The sequence below is a fragment of the Quercus suber genome, unplaced genomic scaffold (assembly GCF_002906115.3).
Source record: "Quercus suber isolate HL8 unplaced genomic scaffold, Cork oak 2.0 scaffold_157, whole genome shotgun sequence".
Classification (NCBI taxonomy): Eukaryota; Viridiplantae; Streptophyta; class Magnoliopsida; order Fagales; family Fagaceae; genus Quercus; species Quercus suber.
Window position 1 is genome coordinate 285,017 of NW_027069618.1, and position 23,544 is coordinate 308,560.

Genomic DNA, 23,544 nt, shown 5'->3' on the forward strand with positions numbered 1-23,544 from the left:
AGAACTCAACACCTTCGAGTCGGTTGGCGGGTTTCCTTCCTAAAACTTGAGCCACCCGACTCGATCATAAAACCAAAAAGTTTTGGCGATATTCGAAGGTTTTTCAACGGAAACTTAAAAAACCAGTGATATTCGGAGTTCCTCAACAAAGAACTACTTGAAATCTCATTAAATTCGACGAGATTCGATGAGATCTTGTCATGATCTGGCCAGATTAAGCCAAATAACAGCATCGGCGACAAAAACCGAAATCGATCGGTACAACCCGAAACCCGACGAGACCGGAATTGGACGATCTGACTAGCATTCCAGGTCAGTTTCGGGTTCCGTTTTCACCCACCTGAAAGTTTCGGGTTGAGTTCGGGTCAGGCACAACTCCAACCTGTGGATAGCCTTAGTTAAAGGAACCCACAATATTAAGAAAAGAAAAACCAATTGAAAAAAAAAAAAATTTACCAACATCTTTTTGATCTTATATATTTTTATGTTTTTTGTGCTATTAGAGGAGAGAAATATAAAAGTGAAGCAAAATTACATATTTAGCCATGTTTTTAACGGAGGGGAATTACAAAATCTTAACTAAATTAACTTAAAGTAAGTAAAGTATCAAATTTTAAACTATAAGTAGGTAACTTACATTTCGATTAAACTATAAAGTGATATACCCTAAATAAAATAAGCAAGGATTTATTTGGTAGGTGGATTTTTTTTTTCCCCATAACAGTGTAACAAAAAAATGCGTAGAAAACTGTTTCAAATGTTAGAAATACCATTTTCGGTTTAAAAAAAATGTATATTTTAAATATAGCTATCAACTCAGGTCATTCTCTCTTTTATTTTTCAATAAAAAAAGAAAAGAAAAGAAAAGAAAAGAAGAAATTGACTAAAATATTTGTTTGGCTTAAAATCTTGTATGTTGTCTCCTCCCCAAGTCCCAAGTCCCGTCCGCCGCTCTGTCTCTACTCTCTAGTCTGCCACCTGACCTACCTACTACACCAGCACCCCCTACGTGCCGTTGCCGGTCACGTGACCATCGTTCCTCTCCAAATTCAAAGGTCCTTTCAGTCTTTTTCACATTCCATTACATTTACATATGTATCTGTGCTACGGACGCTAGCTTTGGTGCTCCACAGCCATGGAAGAGAGAGTTTGCATTTGTGCTTCTGTTTGGATTTGGGTTGGAGTCTAGCTTTGTGTGCCAAACGTCAAGGGAACGAGACCCACGACCTCTGCAACTACCACAGGTAACGAATCACACCGGAAACGCCACCGATCGTTCTCCTCCTCCTTTTTTAGTTCAGGGATAGGGTGACAAAGATTTGGTGATTTTTTATTTGGGTTTGAAAGATGGGGTGTGGGTATTTTTTTTATTTGGATTTTGTCTGAAACTTGGTCTAAAATAGTGTTTTTGTTGGAGTATGAATGATTATGGATATGTTTGTATGCTTTGTGGTCAGAGATTTTTGGGGGTTTAAGGTTTTATATGGCTAAGTGTATACGTTTGTATAATCACTTTGAATAGAACTCAAGACTCAAGAGATATTAGAATTGAACATAAACATTCTGAGAGAGAGAGAGAGAGAGAGGCTGAGAGTAAAGTAACGGTCCCTAACAGCGTTTAGGGACCAAGATGGTCACTTTTGAAAAGTTTAGGACCTAGTTGGTATTAGCCCAAACCTCAGGTAGTTTACTGGAATTTACCCTTTTAATTTTGATTTTAATAATATACTTGAGCGAGTCAGTGTGTGTGTGATGGTAATGGTAATTGTAGAATATTGTTACATATAATACTTTTGATTAAATGAAGGTGGTGGTAATGGACAGACAGCTTCAGCTTCAGCTTCTTTGCTCTAACCCGACCAAACCTACTTTCCTAAAACCCTACCTGACCCGGTTAATTCTTCACTCATTCGGTGCCCCCAAACCAATTTCAACCCGCTCTTGTCGCTTCCCTTCAGGTACATGTTCAAACTTTTAGTGATTTGATGGTTCTATTACTGTTACTATTACTATTACTTTAGTGCTGCAGTGCTGACTTGAAAACTGGTTTGGAATCCTAGTATAGATTTTACCATTTTGCTTATGTGTGGGAATTATTTATTGCATCTCTTTTAGACTTTTATTATAGTGCCTGGCCCCAAATATTGTTTAGGATTTCACTTTGGAAAAATATGGGAATTTGAGTAATGGTGATTTTGTTTTTAGTGATATATGAGTTTGGGAAAGTGGGGAATGGGTCTTAATTTGATAAGGTGGATGGTTGTTGAGTGTGGAAATATGGGTATGCTATGTGGCTGAAAATAACATTTTTCGGTTCTTCTGTGATTATTTCTGCTAATGGCATATTAATTCAAGTGTTAGTGAGTGACTAGAGGTTCTAAACATCCATCAAACGAGTACGAAAATTTTTATTAGTTTCATTTTTGTTTGATTATCAATATTGATGCCTGTGACTGTGGGATCAATCATCATCCTTTGATTGGTAAACATTTCATGTAACTTCGTTCTTGTGCCTGCTAAAGTAGTATCTCTGTGTGATTTTGCATGTCACAGCACCTGTGTCGGACAAAATTCACATATTGCCTATTTGTGGTTCATGTAGACTTTGGTTTTTGTGAGGAAATTGTGTCTTTGAAATCCTTACTCTATTTTACAGACCCCTGGCTCAAACAGGAAAAAAAAATTCATTCTCTTTTTAATTAATGTAAGATACCTCTTCGTAATAGTTTCTTCTTTTTCTTGATTTTCATTGGTTGTTTGTTGTGACAGGATTTCTTTGTAAAGGTATAAAGTGTTCAATGAAGTCGTACAGGTTATCAGAACTTACTCAAACTGAGGTTGAAAACCTGAAGGCTCGCCCTCGTATAGATTTCTCTTCCATTTTCAGCACAGTAAGCTTTTTTGGCTTTTTCTTTAATAATCCTGAATATTGATTTAGGTTTTGTGTTCATACGAGGTGCTTAGATAGATTCGTGTATATATGCTATCAGGTCCAGCCCATTGTTGATGATGTTCATAAAAGAGGCGATGCTGCGGTTAAAGAGTTGGTGCTCTTTTACTTCCCTTTATAAATTTTATATGTTTTGCGTATTATTTTGGAAGGCTTCACTTCACCATGAAGCTTCTTTTGTCATGAGTTTGACTTAGTGATGTTCACATTTCTTTTGCAGCTATACTGCAAAGTTTGACAAGGTTGAACTGGAAAAGATAGTTGAAAAAGTCTCTGAGCTCCCAGATCCAGTGGTATATTATATGGACATTCTTAATACAAATAACCTTAGTCTTTATGGTTTAATATGGAGTCCTCTACACAATTTGCAGTTCTTGTTCATGGAGGTTTTGTTGTTTTGAATGTTTACGCAATATAGCTTTTCATAATCACAGCTAGATGCAGTTATTAGAGAAGCGTTTGATGTGGCATATGACAATATATATGCATTTCATGCTGCTCAAAAATCAGCTGAGAAAAGTGTTGAGAACATGAAAGTAAGTCAATATTGCTTCTTTGTTATTGCGGTTACCTTAATTTTTTCTATTTTTCTAATGTGTTCTGAATTTTTCAGGGTGTCAAATGCAAACGGGTAGCAAGAAGCATCTCATCTGTAGGTCTTTATGTTCCAGGAGGAACTGCAGTTTTACCTTCAACAGCTCTGATGCTTTCAGTTGTAAGTTAATCTGATTTATTATTGCATCCATTTCTTTTTTGATGGTTTCTATTCCTATAATTTTATGTTTGTGGCTGTCTAATTCATCACATTCAGCTGACATATCTTTTTATTTTGTACTCCAGCCTGCGCAGATTGCTGGCTGTAAAACTGTTGTTCTTGCAACTCCCCCTAGTCAGGATGGCAGCATATGCAAGGTTTTTCCCCCTTAAAAGCTTTTTGATTGAATTTCTTTTGAGGAGATTATGTACTGAGTGCTGATCAATGTCTTTCTGCAGGAGGTACTGTATTGTGCTAAGAAGGCTGGTGTGACTCACATCCTTAAAGCTGGAGGTGCTCAGGTTTGAAAGATCTTAAAAATACTTTCATATAGTTGAAGTATTGTTTTATCATGCAGGTTAATGTTTTCTGCACTGTTTAAATTCCAAAGTCTAATAGTTCTGCTCTTTACAGGCAATTTCTGCCATGGCGTGGGGGACAGAATCTTGCCCCAAGGTACTGTTTTCCTATGAACTTGTCCCTCAGTGGTTGTTATCTTATGCTGATAATATGCATAGCTGTTTGCTTATTGATAATCAGAGTAGTCAGAATAGAGTTGATTAAAAAATCTTCTTATAAAAAAATCAGATTAGCATTTAGATAGCTAATGACACTGAGGTCCACCCCATTTTGAATAGAACCGATCTTTTTGATTGGTCATTGTGAATAGAACTGAAGGAACGGACTTTTTTGTTGTTGTTGTTGTTGTTGTCGTCTTTAACACACTTAATGGTAACTGAAAGTGGCTGGACCTGTTTGCATACTATGGGGGTTCTTTGCATGAGGGTATGTGAATGTAAAGTTTTTAACCTACATTTCCTACAAAAAATTTATGCTAATTTTATGTAGAATATAAGTTTCTGTTATCCCTGTGTCTCTTCTCTGATAGATGAGTTGTTTGTATTAATTTGTCTATGGAAATGTCAAAGGCACTGAAGGCATCCTATTAGCTCACAGAATGATGAGGTCTGCATTTTGAAAAAGTAAGTAATTTATGAAAACAATGCCAAGGGAGTGCATCCAGAGAAACAAGTAATATGAGAGAGAAACCACACCAATGAGCTCTGACTCAAATGACACTTCTCCCAAATGGATGGAGCAGTTGTAGGTTCAAAACCCACTGCGAGTATGTTTAACTTACCAATATATGAGAGAGAGAGAGAGGTGGAAGATTTATTTGTTACAAGTTTCCAAATTTTTGTGGATTCTAGTTAGTTCAACTGATAAAATGTCTTGTTATCAAAGAGATCTGGGGTTCGAATTCCACCTACACCAAAAAACCAATTGATGTTTTGGTCTGATGATAAAGAGCAATCATCATGGGGCGGATGCCATAGGTTTAATTTCTAACATAACTATCAAAAATCCACTTTGCAAATTTGCCTATTCAAGACTTATTTTATTGGACCCTCGTGTGAGGTCTGAAATTTTATTTTCAATGCTTGTTTCCCTTTTTTCTCCCTTGTAATTTGCAGGTGGAGAAGATTTTTGGCCCTGGAAATCAATATGTCACAGCTGCAAAAATGATTCTCCAAGTATGCTTACTTTTTGTTGATTTAGAACTCATTCTCATGGATGCAGTTTGTATAAATTTTATAATAATGAAATAGAAGTGAATATGTTGTCATCTTTATCTCTCTCTTAGTACTTTCTCTCTTCAATTTTTCCTCACAGAACAGTGAAGCAATGATTTCGATTGACATGCCCGCAGGCCCTTCAGAAGTCTTGGTCATTGCTGACAATCATGCCAATCCTGTTCATGTAGCTTCAGATTTGCTTTCCCAGGTGCTTGCTTTGAAATACTCTATTTTTTTTTTCCTAAAGGAGCACTTTCAGAATGCAAGTTTGATGCTTTGCTTTGTTTTGTTTTCTGAATAAAATAAACATTGTAGTTGAAAAGTTCAATTTCATGAAGCTCATTCTGCTTTATGAAGTTTTACATCATGGCAAGTTGCATTTTGCTTAGATGCTAAGTTCAATCATGAAAGATAAGTTTACTTCTTACTTCTTTCGTGGACATCCAACCAAGCAGCGGAAAATCAAAGCTCTCAAATCACTTCTCTTCCTACCTTAAATTGCCAAACATGATGTAAAAATTTGTGTTTCTCTGTTCCTCATATGCGGGGATGGTGGATTCTCTTTAAACTTCAAATTTTCTTCTTTTATAGACTTCATTAACTTATTAGTTATTACACTTTTTGAATGTGTTTGTCATCTTCTACTGTTCTGTACTTGAGCTTCCTCTTTTTTCTTTTTTTCTTTAAAACCCCCCCCCCCCCTTGGTTATTATCTTATACATCAGTTGCATACCTGCCAATGCTCACCGTTGGTGGGAACCACATCCTGTTGAGCTCAAATGTTGTGAGACATTGCTTGCATTTAACCAATGCAGAAGATACTAAACTGGTCTATACTAAAATTCCTTAACTAAGTTAAATTTACAAAGTCCTAAAATTTACAAATTGCATGGAAAAATTGCTTATTTTATTTTCTTCTTGTATGCTCATGTTGTGTTCATGGTGGAATTTGATTGTTTTTGCTCTGTTCCTTTTCTAAGAAACTAATCAGTGCCAGTCATTGTCCCCCAATCTTCCCCACTATGAGACTTTAATGGGTGAAAAAGGGGAAATGTGTCACTAGATGAGTAATCTACCCAAGTTATGGTTGGAATATACTTTGAATATGCTACGACAATTATAATAAATAAAATGCTGAAGTTTTGAATGAAAGTATTTTGAAGTCGGAAACATATTATTGGACCTGGATTTTCTAGCCCTAGGGTGCAAGCAAAGTCACCAGACATACATTATATCAATGACTAATCATGAAGATGTATGAAAGGAACACTTATATCTAAAATTTTCAGAAACTATAGAGAGGCATCTCCATTCACACATGATAACAGATATTTGACTCTATAAAAAAAAATAAAAAGGATTCACAGTCTCTTCTGTTTTTACTTTATTAGGTAAATACACAGCTCCTGCACCTGCACCTGCACCAGATGGTTAGTCTTTTGGATCAATGGCTGTAGTAACAAAATGAGTACTAAATCGTCTTGCACTTTTCAAGAAGATCTTAGATGCTAACATTAAAGATTTTCATTATTTCTTGTTGTAGTTCTTAAGTACATTCCCACTACAATGGTCCAGAGTTACAGAACTCTTATTCAAGATGATCTTAGATGCTAACATTAAAGATTTTCATTATTTCTTGTTATAGTTCATAAGTACATTCCCACTACAATGGTCCTGAGTTACGGAATTCTTATGGCATTATTCTTATGCCTGGTAGCTAGACATGGGTAAGCAGTTCTAGATAATAGAGTTTGACTGTTTTGAGTCTTCTGACCGTGTTGAGTTGTGGGAGGAACATGCTGTTTTGCTTTGGAAACTGAGACATTGCATTTTTGCTGACTTATTTTACTTGCTGTATAATTTTTCGACAAAATAGTTTTAAGCGAGCTTGTAATGAACAGCCATTCTGAACTACCTACTTATTTCACTTGTCTTTATAATATTCCAGCGTTAGTTTTTGTAAAGCTTGTAACCAAAAACCATTCTGGGCCATCTTTTTATTTTATTATTATGAATCTCATTGAAAGTACTTAAAAATTTCTGTTTTTCTCAATTATATTGAGAAAGTTATTAAGTACAACTTAAGTTGTTTTGATTATCTATATGTACCATTTTTTTCATGGTTTTATTTACTTATGTTATACGACCGGCTGTTGTTGTTATGTCATGTGTGCACCTATAACTAATGATCTTTCTCAAAACCTTATCTTTTCTTGAGTTTGACACCCTCTTTTCTTCAATTGTGTTTACAGCCTGACATCTTTATTTAAACACTAGTCCTTTTAACTCGCTTGCATTAGAGTGTTTCCTGGTTTAGTTTGTTGAGAGCTTGTACCTTATCTGATCCCTTCAGTAACTAATTTTCCATTTCAGGCTGAGCATGGTCCTGATAGTCAGGTTGTTCTTGTAATCTCTGGGGATGGTGTGGATTTGAAAGCTATAGAGGAGGAAATCAGCAAGCAGTGCCAAAGCCTTCCAAGGGGAGACATTGCTTTAAAAGCATTGAGCCACAGTTACAGTGTGTTTGCTCGTGATATGGTTGAGGTTAGTCCTATCATGACTGGATTTTCTAGCATCTATCATGCCATTTTATGTGCGTCATTGGGGTTTTACTGTTTTAGCATACATATCTGTGCATAAAATGTTAATCTATCTTTGAAGTTTTCAGCAATTGGGATGTTCTGTTGAATAAATAAATTAAAAGTGTTATATCCTTGGATGAGCATATGGAGTGTTAAGGTTCCTCTTCATGTTGCCTTTTTTACATGGACTATAGCTTCATTTGGTAAGATTCTCACTATTGATAACCTGCGCAACTGGAGGGTCTGTGTGGTTGAATGGTGTTACATGTGCAAGAAGTCTGGGGAGACGACCGATCACTTGTTCCTCCATTTTCCGTATTCAGTGGGTTATGCCTTAAGAGGATCATTGATGTGTTGGTATGTTGGAAAGGGAGTTATGTTAGGGGTAATGGCACTGTTTGGTGTGCAGTTCCTTTGTGTCTGTTGTGGATGGTTTGGAATGAATGGAACTGTCGAGCATTCGAGGGTTTGGAGGGGCCGTCTATGGAGCTGAAATTAGTTTTTCCTGTGTGTTTTATGAGTGGATGGCTGTGTTATCCACCCTTTTAGCTCCCTCGCCTACTTTCATTGATTGTTGTACTTTTTCTTGATTGTTTTGTTCTCTTTAGTATATTTCTTGTATACTGAGAATTATCAATAAAAAAAAATTAAAGAGAGAGAGAGAGAGTTTATGATCTTCTACTTATGGATTCTGATCTTTTACATCCCTTTAGATCATATATACAATAATTATACTTATGAAATGTTGTGAAAATGAACAGTTTTTACTGGTATTGCTCTCTTATCATTATTGACATATATGTACACAAGCACACTGGCTTGTGTGTATCAAAATTGGGTTAAACTTGTTGCACACAAGTTGTACACACATTCAGTTGCTTTTCGGGGTGTGTAAAACTGTGTAAAGCAACTTGTGTGTAATAAACACTGCTCATAAAAATTTATTTACTTGAATATTTTTTGAACTGTAGATTTGACTGTTTGCGATGACACCATTATTGGTCTTTGCAGGCAGTCTCTTTTTCAAACTTATATGCACCTGAGCATCTGATCATTAATGTGAAGGATGCAGAGAAGTGGGAGAGTTTCATTGAGAATGCAGGTGAACTGTTGGAATTTTGATGTCATAGTTGTTATTACTCTGGTTTTCCATCTATAGACAGGCCCCTTTGATGCTAGTTATTACCCAATGCTGGTCCCACCTAAGTGAAGTCCAAAGAGAGGGGGGCTTTTATACAGTCCTGTCCTGCATGTTTATTCACCAGTCTTTAACATGTGAACATTGCACTTGTGCTTGGTGGCCTGACACTTTACCATCACATTGCCCAATGGCCCTTAGATTTGATGCCATTGTGGCTCTCATTTTATATTGTAGCACATTTCAGGTCTTGTGATAAGTATTTTCCCAAGCATTAAAAGTGAACATATGCACAATTAAATTGTTGCCCGCACATTTTCATTTTCATTTTCATCACAATAGTCAGACACAATTTTCTTCTTGAAAATTCCAAATATGGCATAGGACTGTCAACAGATCCTTTGGAAACAAGTTACTAGGTTATAGAAGATCCAAGTTATAGTGGAAACTGTCAGCTCTATCCTTGAATTTTTCCTCTTAGGTCTCAAAGAATTAATCGTTGCTCTATTACCCATGCAGGCTCGGTATTTTTAGGGCAGTGGACACCAGAGAGTGTGGGAGATTATGCAAGCGGGACAAACCATGTCCTTCCAACCTATGGGTATGCTAGAATGTACGGTGGGGTGTCTTTGGACTCCTTCCTGAAGTATATGACTGTACAATCTTTAACCGAAGAAGGTCTGAGAAATCTTGGCCCATATGTGGCAACAATGGCAGAAGTTGAGGGACTGGACGCCCATAAGAGAGCCGTGACTCTTAGGCTTCAGGATATCGAAGCTAGGCAGGTTTCTGGTATGAGATGATGTACCAGTTGTGAACTATTGTCATTCTCATAATGTGGCCTTTATGGGCTCAGGGGTGTCTGCTGCTGCAATGTAGGGTAGCATTGGTTCTTAAAAATAACTTTTTTTTTAAAAAAATAATTTTTTGCTGAATAAAAATATCTTGTTTATGCCATATGTAATTTGATAAGATATGCACACACATCTTTGCAATTTTGCTGATCTATGTATTTGGACGAAATATCTATACTCTCCTAACTGTTCATTTATTTTGGAACAATATTTTTCATAGTGACAATTTTACATATTTTTGTCAAATCCTTATATTGTTACTATTTTCTGATTAAAGTACAGTTGGAACTATTCTACTGAAAATTAGAGGTGCTGACAAACTAAAAGATACCATTGGGAGAGCATGGAAGCCCAAAATATGGGTCTGAAGGCACGATAAGAACGTAATTTTTCCAAAAAAATCCAACCTAGGTGTGATTCCGCTCCAAACAATCCTTAGCTATGCCTATGACCGTCTCTTGGAGATGGTATGTGGTGTACTTGGCATATGTAATCATCCTCCCACTTAGGGGTAGACAACAAACATGACTCATCCCTATGTGACAAGTTGGTTACATATGCTTAATACACAATTGGTTTTTCTTCTAATAATGCTAGGGACAACTTTTACATCAACTTGCTCATGTGGTAAGTGTGAGTGGTGGAATTGTAGCACGACTTTTAACATGACTTTTAACATAAGTAAGTTGTGGTAAAAGTTGTGTTGCTTGTATTTTTCTTTTTCTTCATCCCTTGTAGGGTCGAGAAAACCATGGAGGTGGGCTCTATCCCTATGTGAGAGGGAGAGAGGATACTTTCAGAAATTCAGAATGCCTAATAATAACTAATTATGTTAGCCAACTACTCTCTCTCATGATAAACAAAGAAAACTAGACACGAGTAAGGGTGAGTTTGTTTCAACTTTTGGAAATCGTGCTTTTTTTTAAAAAGTGGTAGTTTTAAGAAGTGCTTTTTAATTTGGGTTTTTTCAAAAAGTAAAGTGTTTGGTAAACAGTTATCAAAATTATGTTTTGAGATGTAAATTATCATAAAGGACAATACATATAAGAGAATTTTTCGTACTTTTGTGTGTGATATATATATATTTTTTAAAGAGAATTCTTACTTGTAGATTTACCTTATTAATAATAATAATAATAATAATTTATATTATTATGACTTCATGTCTATAATACATAACTCTTTCAATTTTTCTTATAATAAAGTACACAATTATTATCTTAAAACCCAATAATTTGGTGAGATATATCTCTACAAAATAAATTTTTTAAGAAAAATTCCATATTTACATTTTACTAGTCGATATCCCGAGCGATTTGCGGTGTAATTTGATAAGTTTTGTAAGAAATTATTTATGACCCTTTGATTTTATAAATACTATTATTGTTAGTCACACTTAGTTTATGAGATTTTCTACTAAAACTAAATTCAAACTAAATACGTTGGGAGGAAAATTCCTCTAATTCATGCAATCAAGAAATGTCACCATATCATAGTGAAATTGTCACCTACAAACCTATTGGTTCCTAGGTGTCTTTCTTGGATTATTTATGTTTTATATATCAATTAGCTATAAAAATTTCTAGAATTTCATGATACAACAATAGAAAAAATAATGTCATAGTGATGCAATAATATCACCTCCAAATTTTAATTGAACTAAAAGTAGCCAAAAATAAATCCTTACCAAATATATGCATCATACATAAAACCAAAAATATAAATTGGCACATAATATGAAAAAATAAGCCTAAATAAATTACAATGCTACATAAGTAAAACTGAATACATAAAATTTAAACAAAATATCTAAGATGAACGTAATATTTTGAAAATTAACATATCTCTCAGAAAGAAAAACAAAGATATTGTGAGAAAATTATGGAAATTTAATTTTTAAGTCCAATGGAAATGGTAAGGGTGTCAATGTTCGACCTAACCTGCGAACACGACACGAACCCAACACGAGTTTTTGTAGGTTAGGGTTGGGCCTTAGCGGGTTAGAGTCATAAACGGGTCAACCCAAAAGTAACACGATTAGAAACGTGTCATAAGTGGGTCAACCCATGTAATCCGTAATAAACACATTTGTTATGCCAATTTATTTGTGTCAATCCGAAATAACCTATTTAACACAACATGTTTAACTCGTATAACAAATAAATATTTATTTTATTTTAGATTTGTCAAATATCTTTTATATCCAACCTATATTTTAAATTTAAAAAGAAAAGTGAGTAATTACAAAAACTAACAAGGGATATAATTGGAAATTAAAACTTTACAAATCCTAGATTTCTAAACTCTACAAACCCTAAATCTCTAAATCTTCTTATAAATATCTAATACCCTAGTTCTATAAATATTTTTTTGGCATAGAACTTGCACAAATGAAATTGGATGAGCTTGTGGGAGATGTTATGAATTTAGACATCAACAAAGAATCTATGAATGATAATTGTAGTTATAGTCAGGATTAGTCTACTATTTGCTCAAATTCTTTCAATATTGATACTTAGCATTGGCGAGTTTTGAGGATATGATATTTTTGTTGAACTATGTTATTTTATTTTTGTTGAACTATGTTATTTTGAATTTAGGTTGAAGTATATGTACTTTTTTTGGAGTGTGAAGAACTTATTTCTATATGGATGCTATATTTTTGTTGAACTATATTATTTTTAGGCGAAAAGCACATTTTAGTCCCTACATTTTTAGGCGATTTCTATTTTAATCCCTAAATTTTATTTTTACCGCTTTTAGTCCCTATCCTGAAAAACGGTTTCTATTTTGGTCCCTACTGTTAGTGCCCTAATGGTAAAGTCCTAGGTGGTAGACGGAAACTGACGTGGCGCTAATGTAACAATTAAAATATTATTAAAAAATATTATTTGGCTTTTTTTTAATGCCACGTCAGCTAATTAATTTTTTATAAAAAGCCATGTCAGCAAATTTAAACCAAAAAAGAAAATAAATTAGAAAACAAAACTTAAATTAAAAACACAAATCCAGATCTAACACAAACTCAGACCTAAGTCATCTAACACAATCCCAGAAATAAAATAAATTAAAAACAAACATTAAAACCTAAATAAAATATATAAAACCAACATTTCCTTTTCTTCTCTCTCTCTCCCTCTCGGGTCAAACTCACAAGTAGTGTGATCTATTTATCATCTCTCTGTCCATTACAATCTGCATCATCGGCGGCGGCACGGCGGCATCGACATCGACATCGACGACTCCTCCGTGGCCAACTCCTGCATCGCTACTGCTCCTCCAACTCAAACCCATTCTCCGCCGCTACCCCTAACTGTTGGGTCTCAAAAAATCCCTCCTTCTTCTTCCATTTCCGATTCTTTCTATCTCGTCGGAGTCATGGTGTTTGCTGTTTTGGGAAATGGGTTTGATCGGCGGGGTGTTAGTGGTGGTGGTTTTGGGATCTGTTGGTCGGTGGTGGTGGCGGTGGACTCCTTCGTGGCCAACTCCTCCGCCGCTACCCCGAACTGTTGGGTCTCAAAAAATCCCACCTTCTTCTTCCATTTCCGATTCGTTCTCTCTCGTCGGAGTCATGGTGTTTACTGTTTTAGGAAATGAGTTTGATTAGCGGGTGGTGGTGGTGGTGGTTTTGGGATCTGTTGGTCGGTGGTGGCGGTGGTGGCGGTGGTTTTGGGATCTGGGTTTGATGGTGGTAGTGGTGGTGGTGGTGGTTTTGGGATCTAGGTTTGATTATAGGTTTATGGGTTTGTTGGAGATTGGTTTGGTTACTGGGTTTGTGGTTTTGATTTGCTGAAGATTTGGTTTTGAGTTCTTGGGTTGCTGGATTTGATTTGGGAGTTCTTGATTTGTTGGGTTTGAGTTCTTGATTTGCTGGAGATTTGAGTTCTTGGTATCTTCATTCTTCCTGTTAGCATTTAATTTAATTTTTTTTTCTTGTTTTCATTTATGTCCTAGTGATTTGGGTTTGAGATCTTGGGCTGCTGGGTTTGTGATCTTGTGATGGTTATGAGTTCTTGGATGCTGGATTTGATTTGAGAAGAATTTGAAGAATAAGTTGTAAAATGAAGAACTAAGAACACTAAGAACATTAAGAAATTTTTTTTAATTAAAATTTTTAATTAAATTAAATTTAAGGTTTTTTTTTAAATTTAATTTATTTTTTAAAATTTGCTGACATGGCTTTTTATAAAAAATTAATTAGTTGACGTGGCATTAAAAAAAAGCCAAATAATATTTTTTTAATAATATTTTAATTGTTACATTAGCGCCACGTCAGTTTCCGTCTGCCACCTAGGACTTTACCGTTAGGGCACTAACAGTAGGGACCAAAATAGAAACCGTTTTTCAGGATAGGGACTAAAAGCGGTAAAAATAAAATTTAGGTACTAAAATAGAAATCGCCTAAAAATGTAGGGACTAAAATGTGTTTTTCGCCTAATAATAATAATAATAATAATCAATGATGCAAGCATTCAAGAATTGCATGCTATGATTAGTTTACTATCAGTGAAAGCAATTAAGTAATTAACCATTTCGTGAAAAAAGAAAGAGAAATAAAAGAAAAGCAATAATTCACCCAATGAATTCCTAACATTGAAGCGATCTTATTGGAGCTATCATAAAATTGACCTCATACTATCATTCTCTTAAAATACAAGTGTGTAGCTTTTTGCTTTTTAGTAAGGCGTGTGGAAGAAGATTCTGGATGGAGATACCGTTGGGTGATAAATTTGGATCAGTTGATACGGAGGGTCCGTTTGGATAGAACTTATTGTTGCTGAAAGTTGATAAAAACTGATTGTTGCTGAAAACACTGTAGCAAAATAATTTTTAAATGTGTGAATAGTATTGTGGGACCCACTTTTAATATTAAAAATGACGTGAACAGTGCGTGAACAGTGCACGCACAGTACATGCACAGTACTTTTTGTCCCCAAAGTCAACAAATGCGGAAGAAAAAGAGAAAAAAAAGAAAAAAAAAAGAGAAAACGAGAGAACAGAAACGTGCCGCAGCTTAACGCTGTATCCAAACCCAGTCGGAGTTGACCTAGCCGACCTGAAAATTAGAATGTAAGTCGGCCGAAAGGAATGGATTGGGACTGTGCGCCCTCACCTGCTTTTCATGACCTCCCCCTTTCTTTTTATATATTATCAGTTTTGATGGATTCTTGTCAAAAACACCGTCTATTCTAACTTCTAAATTTATAATTTTAACGCTTAGATTATTCTTTCTTATGCTTTTTCCAAAACACTATTAGAATTTACCAAGTGTTGTTGGGATTACAGCTTCTTGCAACTTGTTTATAAAATAAAATTAAAAAAAAAATAGAATTAACGTTTTCAGTTTTAAATTTTAGTATTTATATATAAAAAAGCTCGTTTTAAGAAAATTAGGGATGTCCTATCCCATTCATAGCATCACTCTTAAAAATGGATAATCTCATTAATCACTATAATGGATTAAAAAAATAATAGCTCCAAACTTGTTTAAAACTAAAATTTTTCCAATTATTATTATTATTATAGCTACAAGTGGGGAAAGAAATTTTTGAATCATATATATCTCCGATGGAAACACTAGAAAGCATTGAAATAGAAAACTCTTTAACTTTTTCCTGTTAAATGTGTACAGTAATAAAAAAAATTATCATATCCTTTTTATTAGTAACCCTCGAATTAAATTTTGCTGCCCACAAATATTGTTAGATTGTTCTAAATGGATATAAAGATGGCCCCGGGGACACAGCCGCTTCCCTTTCATATGGCACAACGATGTTCCCTTCTATTTAAAGCACTAAGGCCCGTTTGTATATATTTGAGTTTGACAGTACAACCGACGCGGCCCTCGACCCCGTATATTACGCTCCCAAAAACGAAAAAGTCAAAAATGCATCAATTATTTTCTTTCTTCTTAATCATATCTACTAGACTCTAGGACTACAAAGTACAAACAAGAACAAAGAATTTTCGGATAAAAGAGTTGCAATAGCTTGGCCTCCACTGTCTCAAACCAATGGCTTCATGCCCAGAGAGTCTCTCCCACAGTAACAAATCAAACCTGCTTCCATTGACATGGATCCCATTAAATTAAATAAATCATTTTCTCAACTTTCATTGGGATAGTCTTGTTTCTAATCTTCTTATGTTCTTATTACCTGTATAAAAGGAAAAGAAAAGGTAATAAATGACAACTGTGTCACTCTTGGTAATGTTTCAATGATTCCTATTCAAAAGGAAAAAAAAAGTTCCATTGATTCAGTTGAGAAACGTTCCTTGCATATTCGAAAAATTCATTTCACCCAAACGGCTTCCCAATCTTAAGAACATCAGCCTCCAAAGTTCTTGCTTTAAATCTTATTAGCTCAAAAAGCCATATTTCATCCTATCTTTACCTAAGCCGAGGTTGGAAGCGCATTCGAGGATTTGCGAAAAGGCAAATGACAGGTAACATGCACGGAAGTTGAAACTGAGGTCTAATAGTATCCGGCCCAAAAAGAAAAAAGGATCTTGAGTAAAGATTATCAGAGCCCTATTTATTACTTATATCTTTGAAGAACTAAAAAAATAAACCAAACCATAAAATAGAAAACAACACTGCAAAAGAGTGTCTCCACAATGTTTTTCCTTTCTTTCTTTTTCCTCCGCTTTTGCCATCCACTTCGACATAGTAAAATGGCAAACATAGAATGGTAAAGCGTGACTTGTTGTAGCTAGGACAAGAAAGTATGGCTTAAGCTTGAATAAATTAAATACTACCTCAATTTCTGACAAAAGAATAAAAAATACTCTAAAAATCTGAGCAAAACCACACTATTCTCTGTACTCTGTATAAACACTATGCCAAGAGCTGTACCTTTAGAAACATGGGGGAAGTGGGAAGTTGAGCACATATAAATAAGAGCCCCCCGACCAAATATCAGTTCAAATATGAGAAATTTTAACTAATTACATTACTAAAGGTAAAATGAAGCCTGCAATAAAGAATCACATGGTATTGTCCTTTACCTCCTGGCTGAGATTGAAATGAAATAAAATGGAAGTCCACTCTGACGTGCACATAAGAACCTCCGCAAAGCAAAAACAAATCAATCTTCTCAATTTCTATTGTTTCTCTACACCTCGTGCTAAAATCAAACCTGCAAAACAAGATGCAACTCTCTTGAGTAACAGCTGGAAGTTCCGTAGGATATATATTAGATAATAGTTAACTTAACCCAGTCATCTCTTCAAAATAAATAAACCCAATTAAATAAATAAAAAGGTTTAAACATACGCACATCATCATTAACCATGATTTCAAAATGGCCAAGTTTACGTGAATAATTTCAGTGCATCTAGTGTATTGCACCCTCCTCTTACATAAGGACACTCCCACCTATGGATCCCACACAGGGGACCTACCTTTATGTGACAAGGAGACAGTATATACCGGGTGTATGGAATAATTTTATAAGTTTTACTGTGGAGTCAAGTATCTAATCAAGTGTCACATAGAACAGAATTCATAGCAAATCAAACTATTCTGGAGCTTTTGAGGGAAAAAATAAGGACAATTTTAGAAGGCCACAAGGGAAGCAGACAATAACAGAGAGCAAAGGGGCAAGCACACACGCGCACACACAAAATAAATAAATAAATAAAAACAAGGCAAAACTTGTACATGCAATGCTAGAGAAAGTGTCAACAAATAAACACCAATAGCAACAAGACAAACTAAATGAGTATCATACGCCCCCCTCTCCCTCTCAGAGAAGTAGACAACATCCATTGTTCTTGACATTAAACCAAACATTGTTTTGATTCTATTAGACAGCCACCTTTTAAATAAGCCATTTGCCCATTGTCTGATAACATGCTAGAAATACAACAAAATTCATATCAGTCAGACCAGATAGCAATCATGGAAAAGAACCTTCATATCAGACACAGTAAGCTAAGCACTGTGTACTGATCAAATTTTAAGAAAAAGGAAGGTTGAGTACTTTAACACAAAACAAAGGTCCATCAACAAATTTACTCTACTCAATACTCCCATATTCCATGAAGAAGAATAAATCCATACTATACAGAAAAATACATAGCTTATGCCGAGAATAAAAATGATTCCACCAAAAGGACAAGGAATAGGGTTAGAAATTGGAATTAGGAAATTACCTCAAATTATAAGTCATTGGATTTTTTTCCTGCAACAAGCTGGTTAATGCGGAGGCCCCGACTAAATGCTTCGTTGAAAAGGATCCTTGTCTGCATTGACTGAAACCCAGGCAACCATGACAGTAATGCCACAGGAGCCATGACAATTACTCCGAACATTATATCATATAGTCGGGCCACAGAAACAACGCTTTCCCAAACAAGAGTAGACCGCAGAAAGGGCCGGAGTACTTGGGCAATCAATATCAGGCCCCACCCAGTGGGGATGAATGCTAACATGCTAGTGAAAATATCAATAAATGTGAAAGCCGTAAATTGCAGCAGAGCAATTGTCACAAGTATTGCAAGTACAATCACGAGGAATTGGACTAGACGATAGTATATGTGCTCTTTTGCCGCATATTTATCCCGAGCAAATGCTATTACCGCATAAATCGCAAATGCCACAAATACATAGATCCAAGACAAGAAGTAAACAGCAATGCTGGTACTTCCAGCTGCAATATTTAGTTGATATACTATCCCATACTGGAAGAAGAAGAATCGGAGGTCTAAGATTATTTCCATTATTTTACCCCAAATGCCAGTGTTCCTGAGATGATCTTGCTCCTCATACCACCATCTTTCCCAACTCTGTTCAGCTTTTGCAAAAACACTGCCACGGAACCAAATCCAGTTCATAAAGTCATCAAAGTCGTACACTGTCTTCAACCAATCAAATCCAGAGGGATTGAACACAAAGGGGGCCATAATCCATGACACAACCAGGAACCAACTAGTGATTGTCAAGGCTATGTAAACAAATGTGTTGCCAGCTATAGGACTGTGTGACGCATAAACTACAAGTATTAACCCAAGTTCAATTGCCTTCACAAAATGGCTACGAGCATAGAGTCTATAATTCTCGGCAAAACCCTTGTGCTCCACAACAAAACCACGCCCGGTAGCCCGATATTTTGCACCACCATGAAGAATAGTACGGCCAAAGTAGTGGGCACGAGTTCCCATTGAGAACGTGTAGAATACGGATGAAAGCTGGAGCTGCATTGTCAGAAAATCCCAGATAGCTTGAAGGAACCCATGCTCAAGAGAGTTTTCCACTATCATCGGAAGGGCCGTGAACAGACCAAGCTGGATGATGAACTGCTGATTCAAGATTGCACCAAGTGCTGCATTGTTATTAGTACTACTTGCCTCAGAAGAAGCCTCAACACCACTAAGAGCCAGATAGAGTCGGCCCCACAGAAATGCATATACGGTCAGAATCACCACCATTGTGTTGAAAAAGAATCCCACAGTAGTGTAAAAGAATGACAGCATTCGGAAGAAGTCCAACCTATGACCCAACCTGTAGATATCTCTGCTAAGAACTTGCTCACCATTTCCACTAGCCACCTTGGCCTCAAACATGGATACTTGATTCAACCCAACATCCCTTCCCTTGCCGACCTGGATGTATTCATGGTGAGTGACATTCCCTCCACGCAATGTGCAGTTAAAGCCAGCAAAAATGTCCTCACTAATATTAATCACTCTGGAAGCTTTACTGATCCCACCACGAGTCATGAACCAAAACCTGTCAAACACATCTGGATGGCCATAATGCATTCTAACTTTTAAAGGGTTCGCCAAAACACGCTGCCCCAAGGTGACAAAACTCGTTTCCTGAGCCGACATAAACCAAGCAAGTGATGAAACAGAACCTGTAAATATGTGTTCCCTAACTCCCAAGATAGTAGGCTTCCGGATACCATAATAACGCCTGAATTCTTCCAACAGATTGCGCATTTTGAGTGCCTCTTCAAAATAGTTGTCTTGGTTCATATCAATAGTCTGGACAGCATCACCACGAGTGAAAATGATGGCATGATTTTGATTCTCTGGTTTTCCCTCACCAAGCTTCAAGGGACCAGGCAACTTCACCCTGTAGATCTCCACTTCCCTCTCCAATTGGTGATCATACTTCACAAGAACAGAATAAAACTCCTTCTCACCCCTCCCAGTGGAAACTTCATCAACGTAGGCAACTCGAAGGGCTTCATTGCTTTTCATTAGATACAAGATTTCCTCGGCATGTGGATCTTTCTTTGCCTTCTGAGTTCCATATATCTGGCAGGCAACCACATATGTAAATTTCATCAATGCAGTCCCATACTCGTGGCCTTTGAGTAACAAGCCCAATGAACTGCTTGCTCTGCTTAAACTCCTAGAAGATGGTGACCTTTCCGAGGAGTAACCATCAAAACCGCTGTCTCGCCTCATCGAACCAAGTTCTTGTGATCCTTCCCGAATGTCCATCTCCGATGCAGAATCAAGAAATGCCAGCATCTTAAGAGCCCGATAGTAATACATCATTCCCCTAACAGTTCGGGAGAGTGTCTGACCTCTGTATGATGCCCAAAGCCTGAGATCTCTCAGCTTAGTATTCCATATCTCGGTATCCTTCACCATCCCTTCTCGGCGCATTCTCTCCATGAAATTTTTCCACTCATCGGCATAAATTGTCTGCAAATAGAACAGGATCGAAATACCATCTTCATTCTCAGATTTGAGTTGTTCTTTGCTATAGATTACTTCTTCACTGTAATAAGGGGTCAGAACACTGAAGGCCATCATTTTCTCAACTTGAGGGGCATGAGGCATGTTCATGAAAAGTGAATTACTGAAGAAGGCAATTCGGCGTCTTGCCTCAAGATTTACTGGGATGTCGTGCATTGAGTCCCGAGAGGTAAGAATTGTGTGCAACCGCCGAACCTGCCTATAGAATGTCTCATTATCTGAATTAGGCAATTCAACAGCATTCTCAAAAAGCAGCCCCTGTGTGGAAGCTGGACTACGAGGAGCCAGACCATCCTCCCTCAGCTGGTCAATGCTCCTCTTGTCTTTGAAAAGGTCCCGTTTAGCAATCTCGTAAATTGCTTGCAGAGTGTTCACTACCTGGGCAGTATCTTTCTTTGGCTTGTTCAATAGCTGAACAAGTTTGATTAACTGGGTATGAAGCTGGGGCAGAACAGTCATGTTAAATGTTTTAGTGAACCTCTCAATCTCAATGGAGTGATCAATCTCTTGAAAAAATATGGTCATAATGGAATGCTCTTCTGTGTTGCGTTTGATAATCTCAAGCAGCAAGTGTTTGATACAATCATAAGCTTCAATCACAGCGCAACGCCTGTACTCATTCTTGCATACCTTATACCAGAGCCACTTGTCCGGAGCATCTAACAACTCTTTGGCCTGACTGAGCGCAAGCAGAAGCTCATTACAGAGGAGGAAACAAGGCCATCGAATGACCCTGACATTCCAAGAATTCGGGGGCAGCTCCAACAGCTCCTGCTCACGGTCAGAGATGATATCTTCTTCCCTGAAAGTCAAAATGATCTCATTCCATATCAAAGCAAACCTCTTCGCCTCAACCTGACTAGATTCAAGCTTCCTATAAGGCCGACCAAGCCCATATCTCAGCTTCAATCGATGAATGGCATCCTTAAACCTGTTCCTCATCCCCCTTGCATTTAACAGCTGCTCCTCCGGCATGAGATTAAACTGAATAGCACTTGCAAAGAATTGGAACCTCAACCTCAACTGTTCAATATTTCGAATCTCACCCAAGTGCTGAAACAATCCCACACCAGCCCCAACAAAAGACGAGTAGATTGAATACCAAATCTGAATATCCATGAGGTAAATCAGAACAACAGGAATCCACAGTAAGCCCACTGCCAACCTGTTGCTATTGTTAAAAAGCTGATACCATTCATACTGCACATCCTTCAAATCCAACAATGCTTTCGTTGGGGCAATCATCGGTTTAACCTGCAAGAAGTAACTGAACAAAAATTTGGTAGCAAGCACCAAAATCCAAAACAAAGTGTACTTGATATTATCCACAAGACCTTCCCTCAACCCACGACCCACAAAGGTCCTCCCTTGAAACCACCAAGTCAACATATAAAAGATCTTCAAATTCGTCTCCTCGAGGAAATTCCTGATCCACGGAATCACAAACAGCACCACGGCCAGAAGCTCCGGCAAAATGAAAACCAATGCCACCTCAAGAAAAGTAACAAACCTCCTATTAGCCTCTGCAGACCACCTCCTATCGCGATTCCTCTGCGTCCATATCCGCCCATAAAACACACCAAAAACCAAGATCCAAATGGCTGCAACCACACTCTTCATCACCATCCTCACGCCAAGCCCCAGCGTCTCCCTCGAAACCAAACTGTATTGCATCCCTGCATCCAGCAGAGACTGCAAAAACCTCATCCCACTCCAAGTGAAAAACACTGTCAAAACTTTGGCTTGGACATCCCTAGTCTGCAGAGCTTCCCATGGATATCTCCTCTCTTCCCACGCCACAATAATCGCCGCCTGTAAAAACAACACAAGCATCACCCAAAGCCTGTCAAAGCTCCTCAACAAGTTCCAAAAGGATCTCTGCTCCACAAAACCAGTCTTCCCTACGTGTTTTCTTCTCGCGCCACCCTCGCTCGTCACAAAGAAATTACTTCCTAAATCAATCGGCCATCTGAGCTTCTGAAAACACCGTTTGCTCCAAAAGTACTCGTTAATGTCGTCGTAATTGCGCCACACACTGTGCGGCGCACTGCCATTCTTACTGCTCTCCACCTCAGCCCTAATCGTCTCGTAAATCGGCTTCACGACGCAGTTCAAAAACGCGTTTTCGCCGGAGACCGAGGGCTGCACAGGTTGACCGGTGTTCTCGTCTATGTAATCCTCTAAGATCTTGTTCAACTCCATGGCCATATTATGAAATATAAAGCAAATGCACTCGGGAACAAAGCGGAGGTTAGCAGACTCACCCCAAATCAGAAGGAAGAGCGACACGTAGAGCAGCTCCCGGCGGTGATCGGCGGCGGCCTCGCGGCGATCGGAGATCCAGATATTGGATTTCTTGCCGAGATAGGAGCACCAGTTGGTGTAGTTCCTGAGGAGCTTCTTCCGAAACTTGCGCAAAACGGCGGCGTCCAGGGCGTCGATGTTGTCCGGCGGAGGAGAGAGGCGCATCTGAGCGTTGGCGAGGTGGAGGACGAGGTGCTCGCGCTGGTTGCGAACGTTGTCGTTCTGGAAGCCGAAGAAGAGGGCGAGCCAGTCCAGGAGGTCCATGTGCGGGGCCCATTGGTTGTGCGGCGGCTTCCTGAGATCGCCGACGGCTCGGAGCGCGGTGGTAATGGCTCGGACCTCCGGGAATCTGAGCGACGGGTGCTCCGCGAGGAGGTTGTGGATTGGGATTATGTTGTATGGGTCGGATTCTAATGGCGGTGCGGCTGGACTGGGCCGGCTTTGGCTCGGGTTTGGGCTCGGAGGTGGGCGTTGCCGGTGGTAGCTCATGGTTTAGTGAATATCGAGGTGGGTTTTTAGTTTGGAGAAGAGAGAGAGAGAGATGGGCAGAACGTGCACAGCGAATCAAAAACAGAAGGGGGGGAAATGGAAAAGGCGAATAGAATTAGAAAAGAGGAATGGGCGCGTTTACGCGTTGGGGTTTTTGTTTTTCGTTTTTTTTACTTGTTTTCT

General features: G+C 37.8%; 2 protein-coding genes and 1 non-coding gene across 3 annotated transcripts; 1 reads left to right on the top strand and 2 right to left on the bottom strand.

Annotated features, from left to right (window-relative positions):
* Window positions 1-886: 886 nt before the first annotated feature.
* LOC112013407 (histidinol dehydrogenase, chloroplastic) lies at window positions 887-10,101 on the top strand. The gene is made up of 15 exons (XM_024045800.2): window positions 887-1,244; window positions 1,808-1,958; window positions 2,770-2,891; window positions 2,991-3,043; window positions 3,171-3,243; window positions 3,385-3,486; window positions 3,564-3,665; window positions 3,791-3,862; window positions 3,944-4,006; window positions 4,119-4,160; window positions 5,180-5,239; window positions 5,379-5,489; window positions 7,655-7,825; window positions 8,875-8,965; window positions 9,521-10,101. Exons 2-15 carry the CDS (start codon window positions 1,817-1,819, stop codon window positions 9,802-9,804), a joined length of 1,488 nt encoding a protein of 495 aa, XP_023901568.1. The 5' UTR covers window positions 887-1,244; window positions 1,808-1,816; the 3' UTR covers window positions 9,805-10,101.
* A 6,550-nt stretch (window positions 10,102-16,651) lies between these two features.
* Window positions 16,652-23,500, bottom strand: LOC112023952 (callose synthase 12). Its single transcript, XM_024056584.2, has 2 exons — window positions 18,010-23,500; window positions 16,652-16,991 (listed from the first exon to the last, which is right to left on the bottom strand). The coding sequence occupies exon 1, from the start codon at window positions 23,359-23,361 to the stop codon at window positions 18,016-18,018; it is 5,346 nt and encodes a 1,781-aa protein (XP_023912352.2). The 5' UTR covers window positions 23,362-23,500; the 3' UTR covers window positions 16,652-16,991; window positions 18,010-18,015.
* On the bottom strand, window positions 20,296-20,375 carry LOC112024050 (small nucleolar RNA J33). The gene has a single exon (XR_002884093.1). It is a non-coding gene; the product is annotated as a small nucleolar RNA J33 (small nucleolar RNA).
* Window positions 23,501-23,544: the final 44 nt, after the last annotated feature.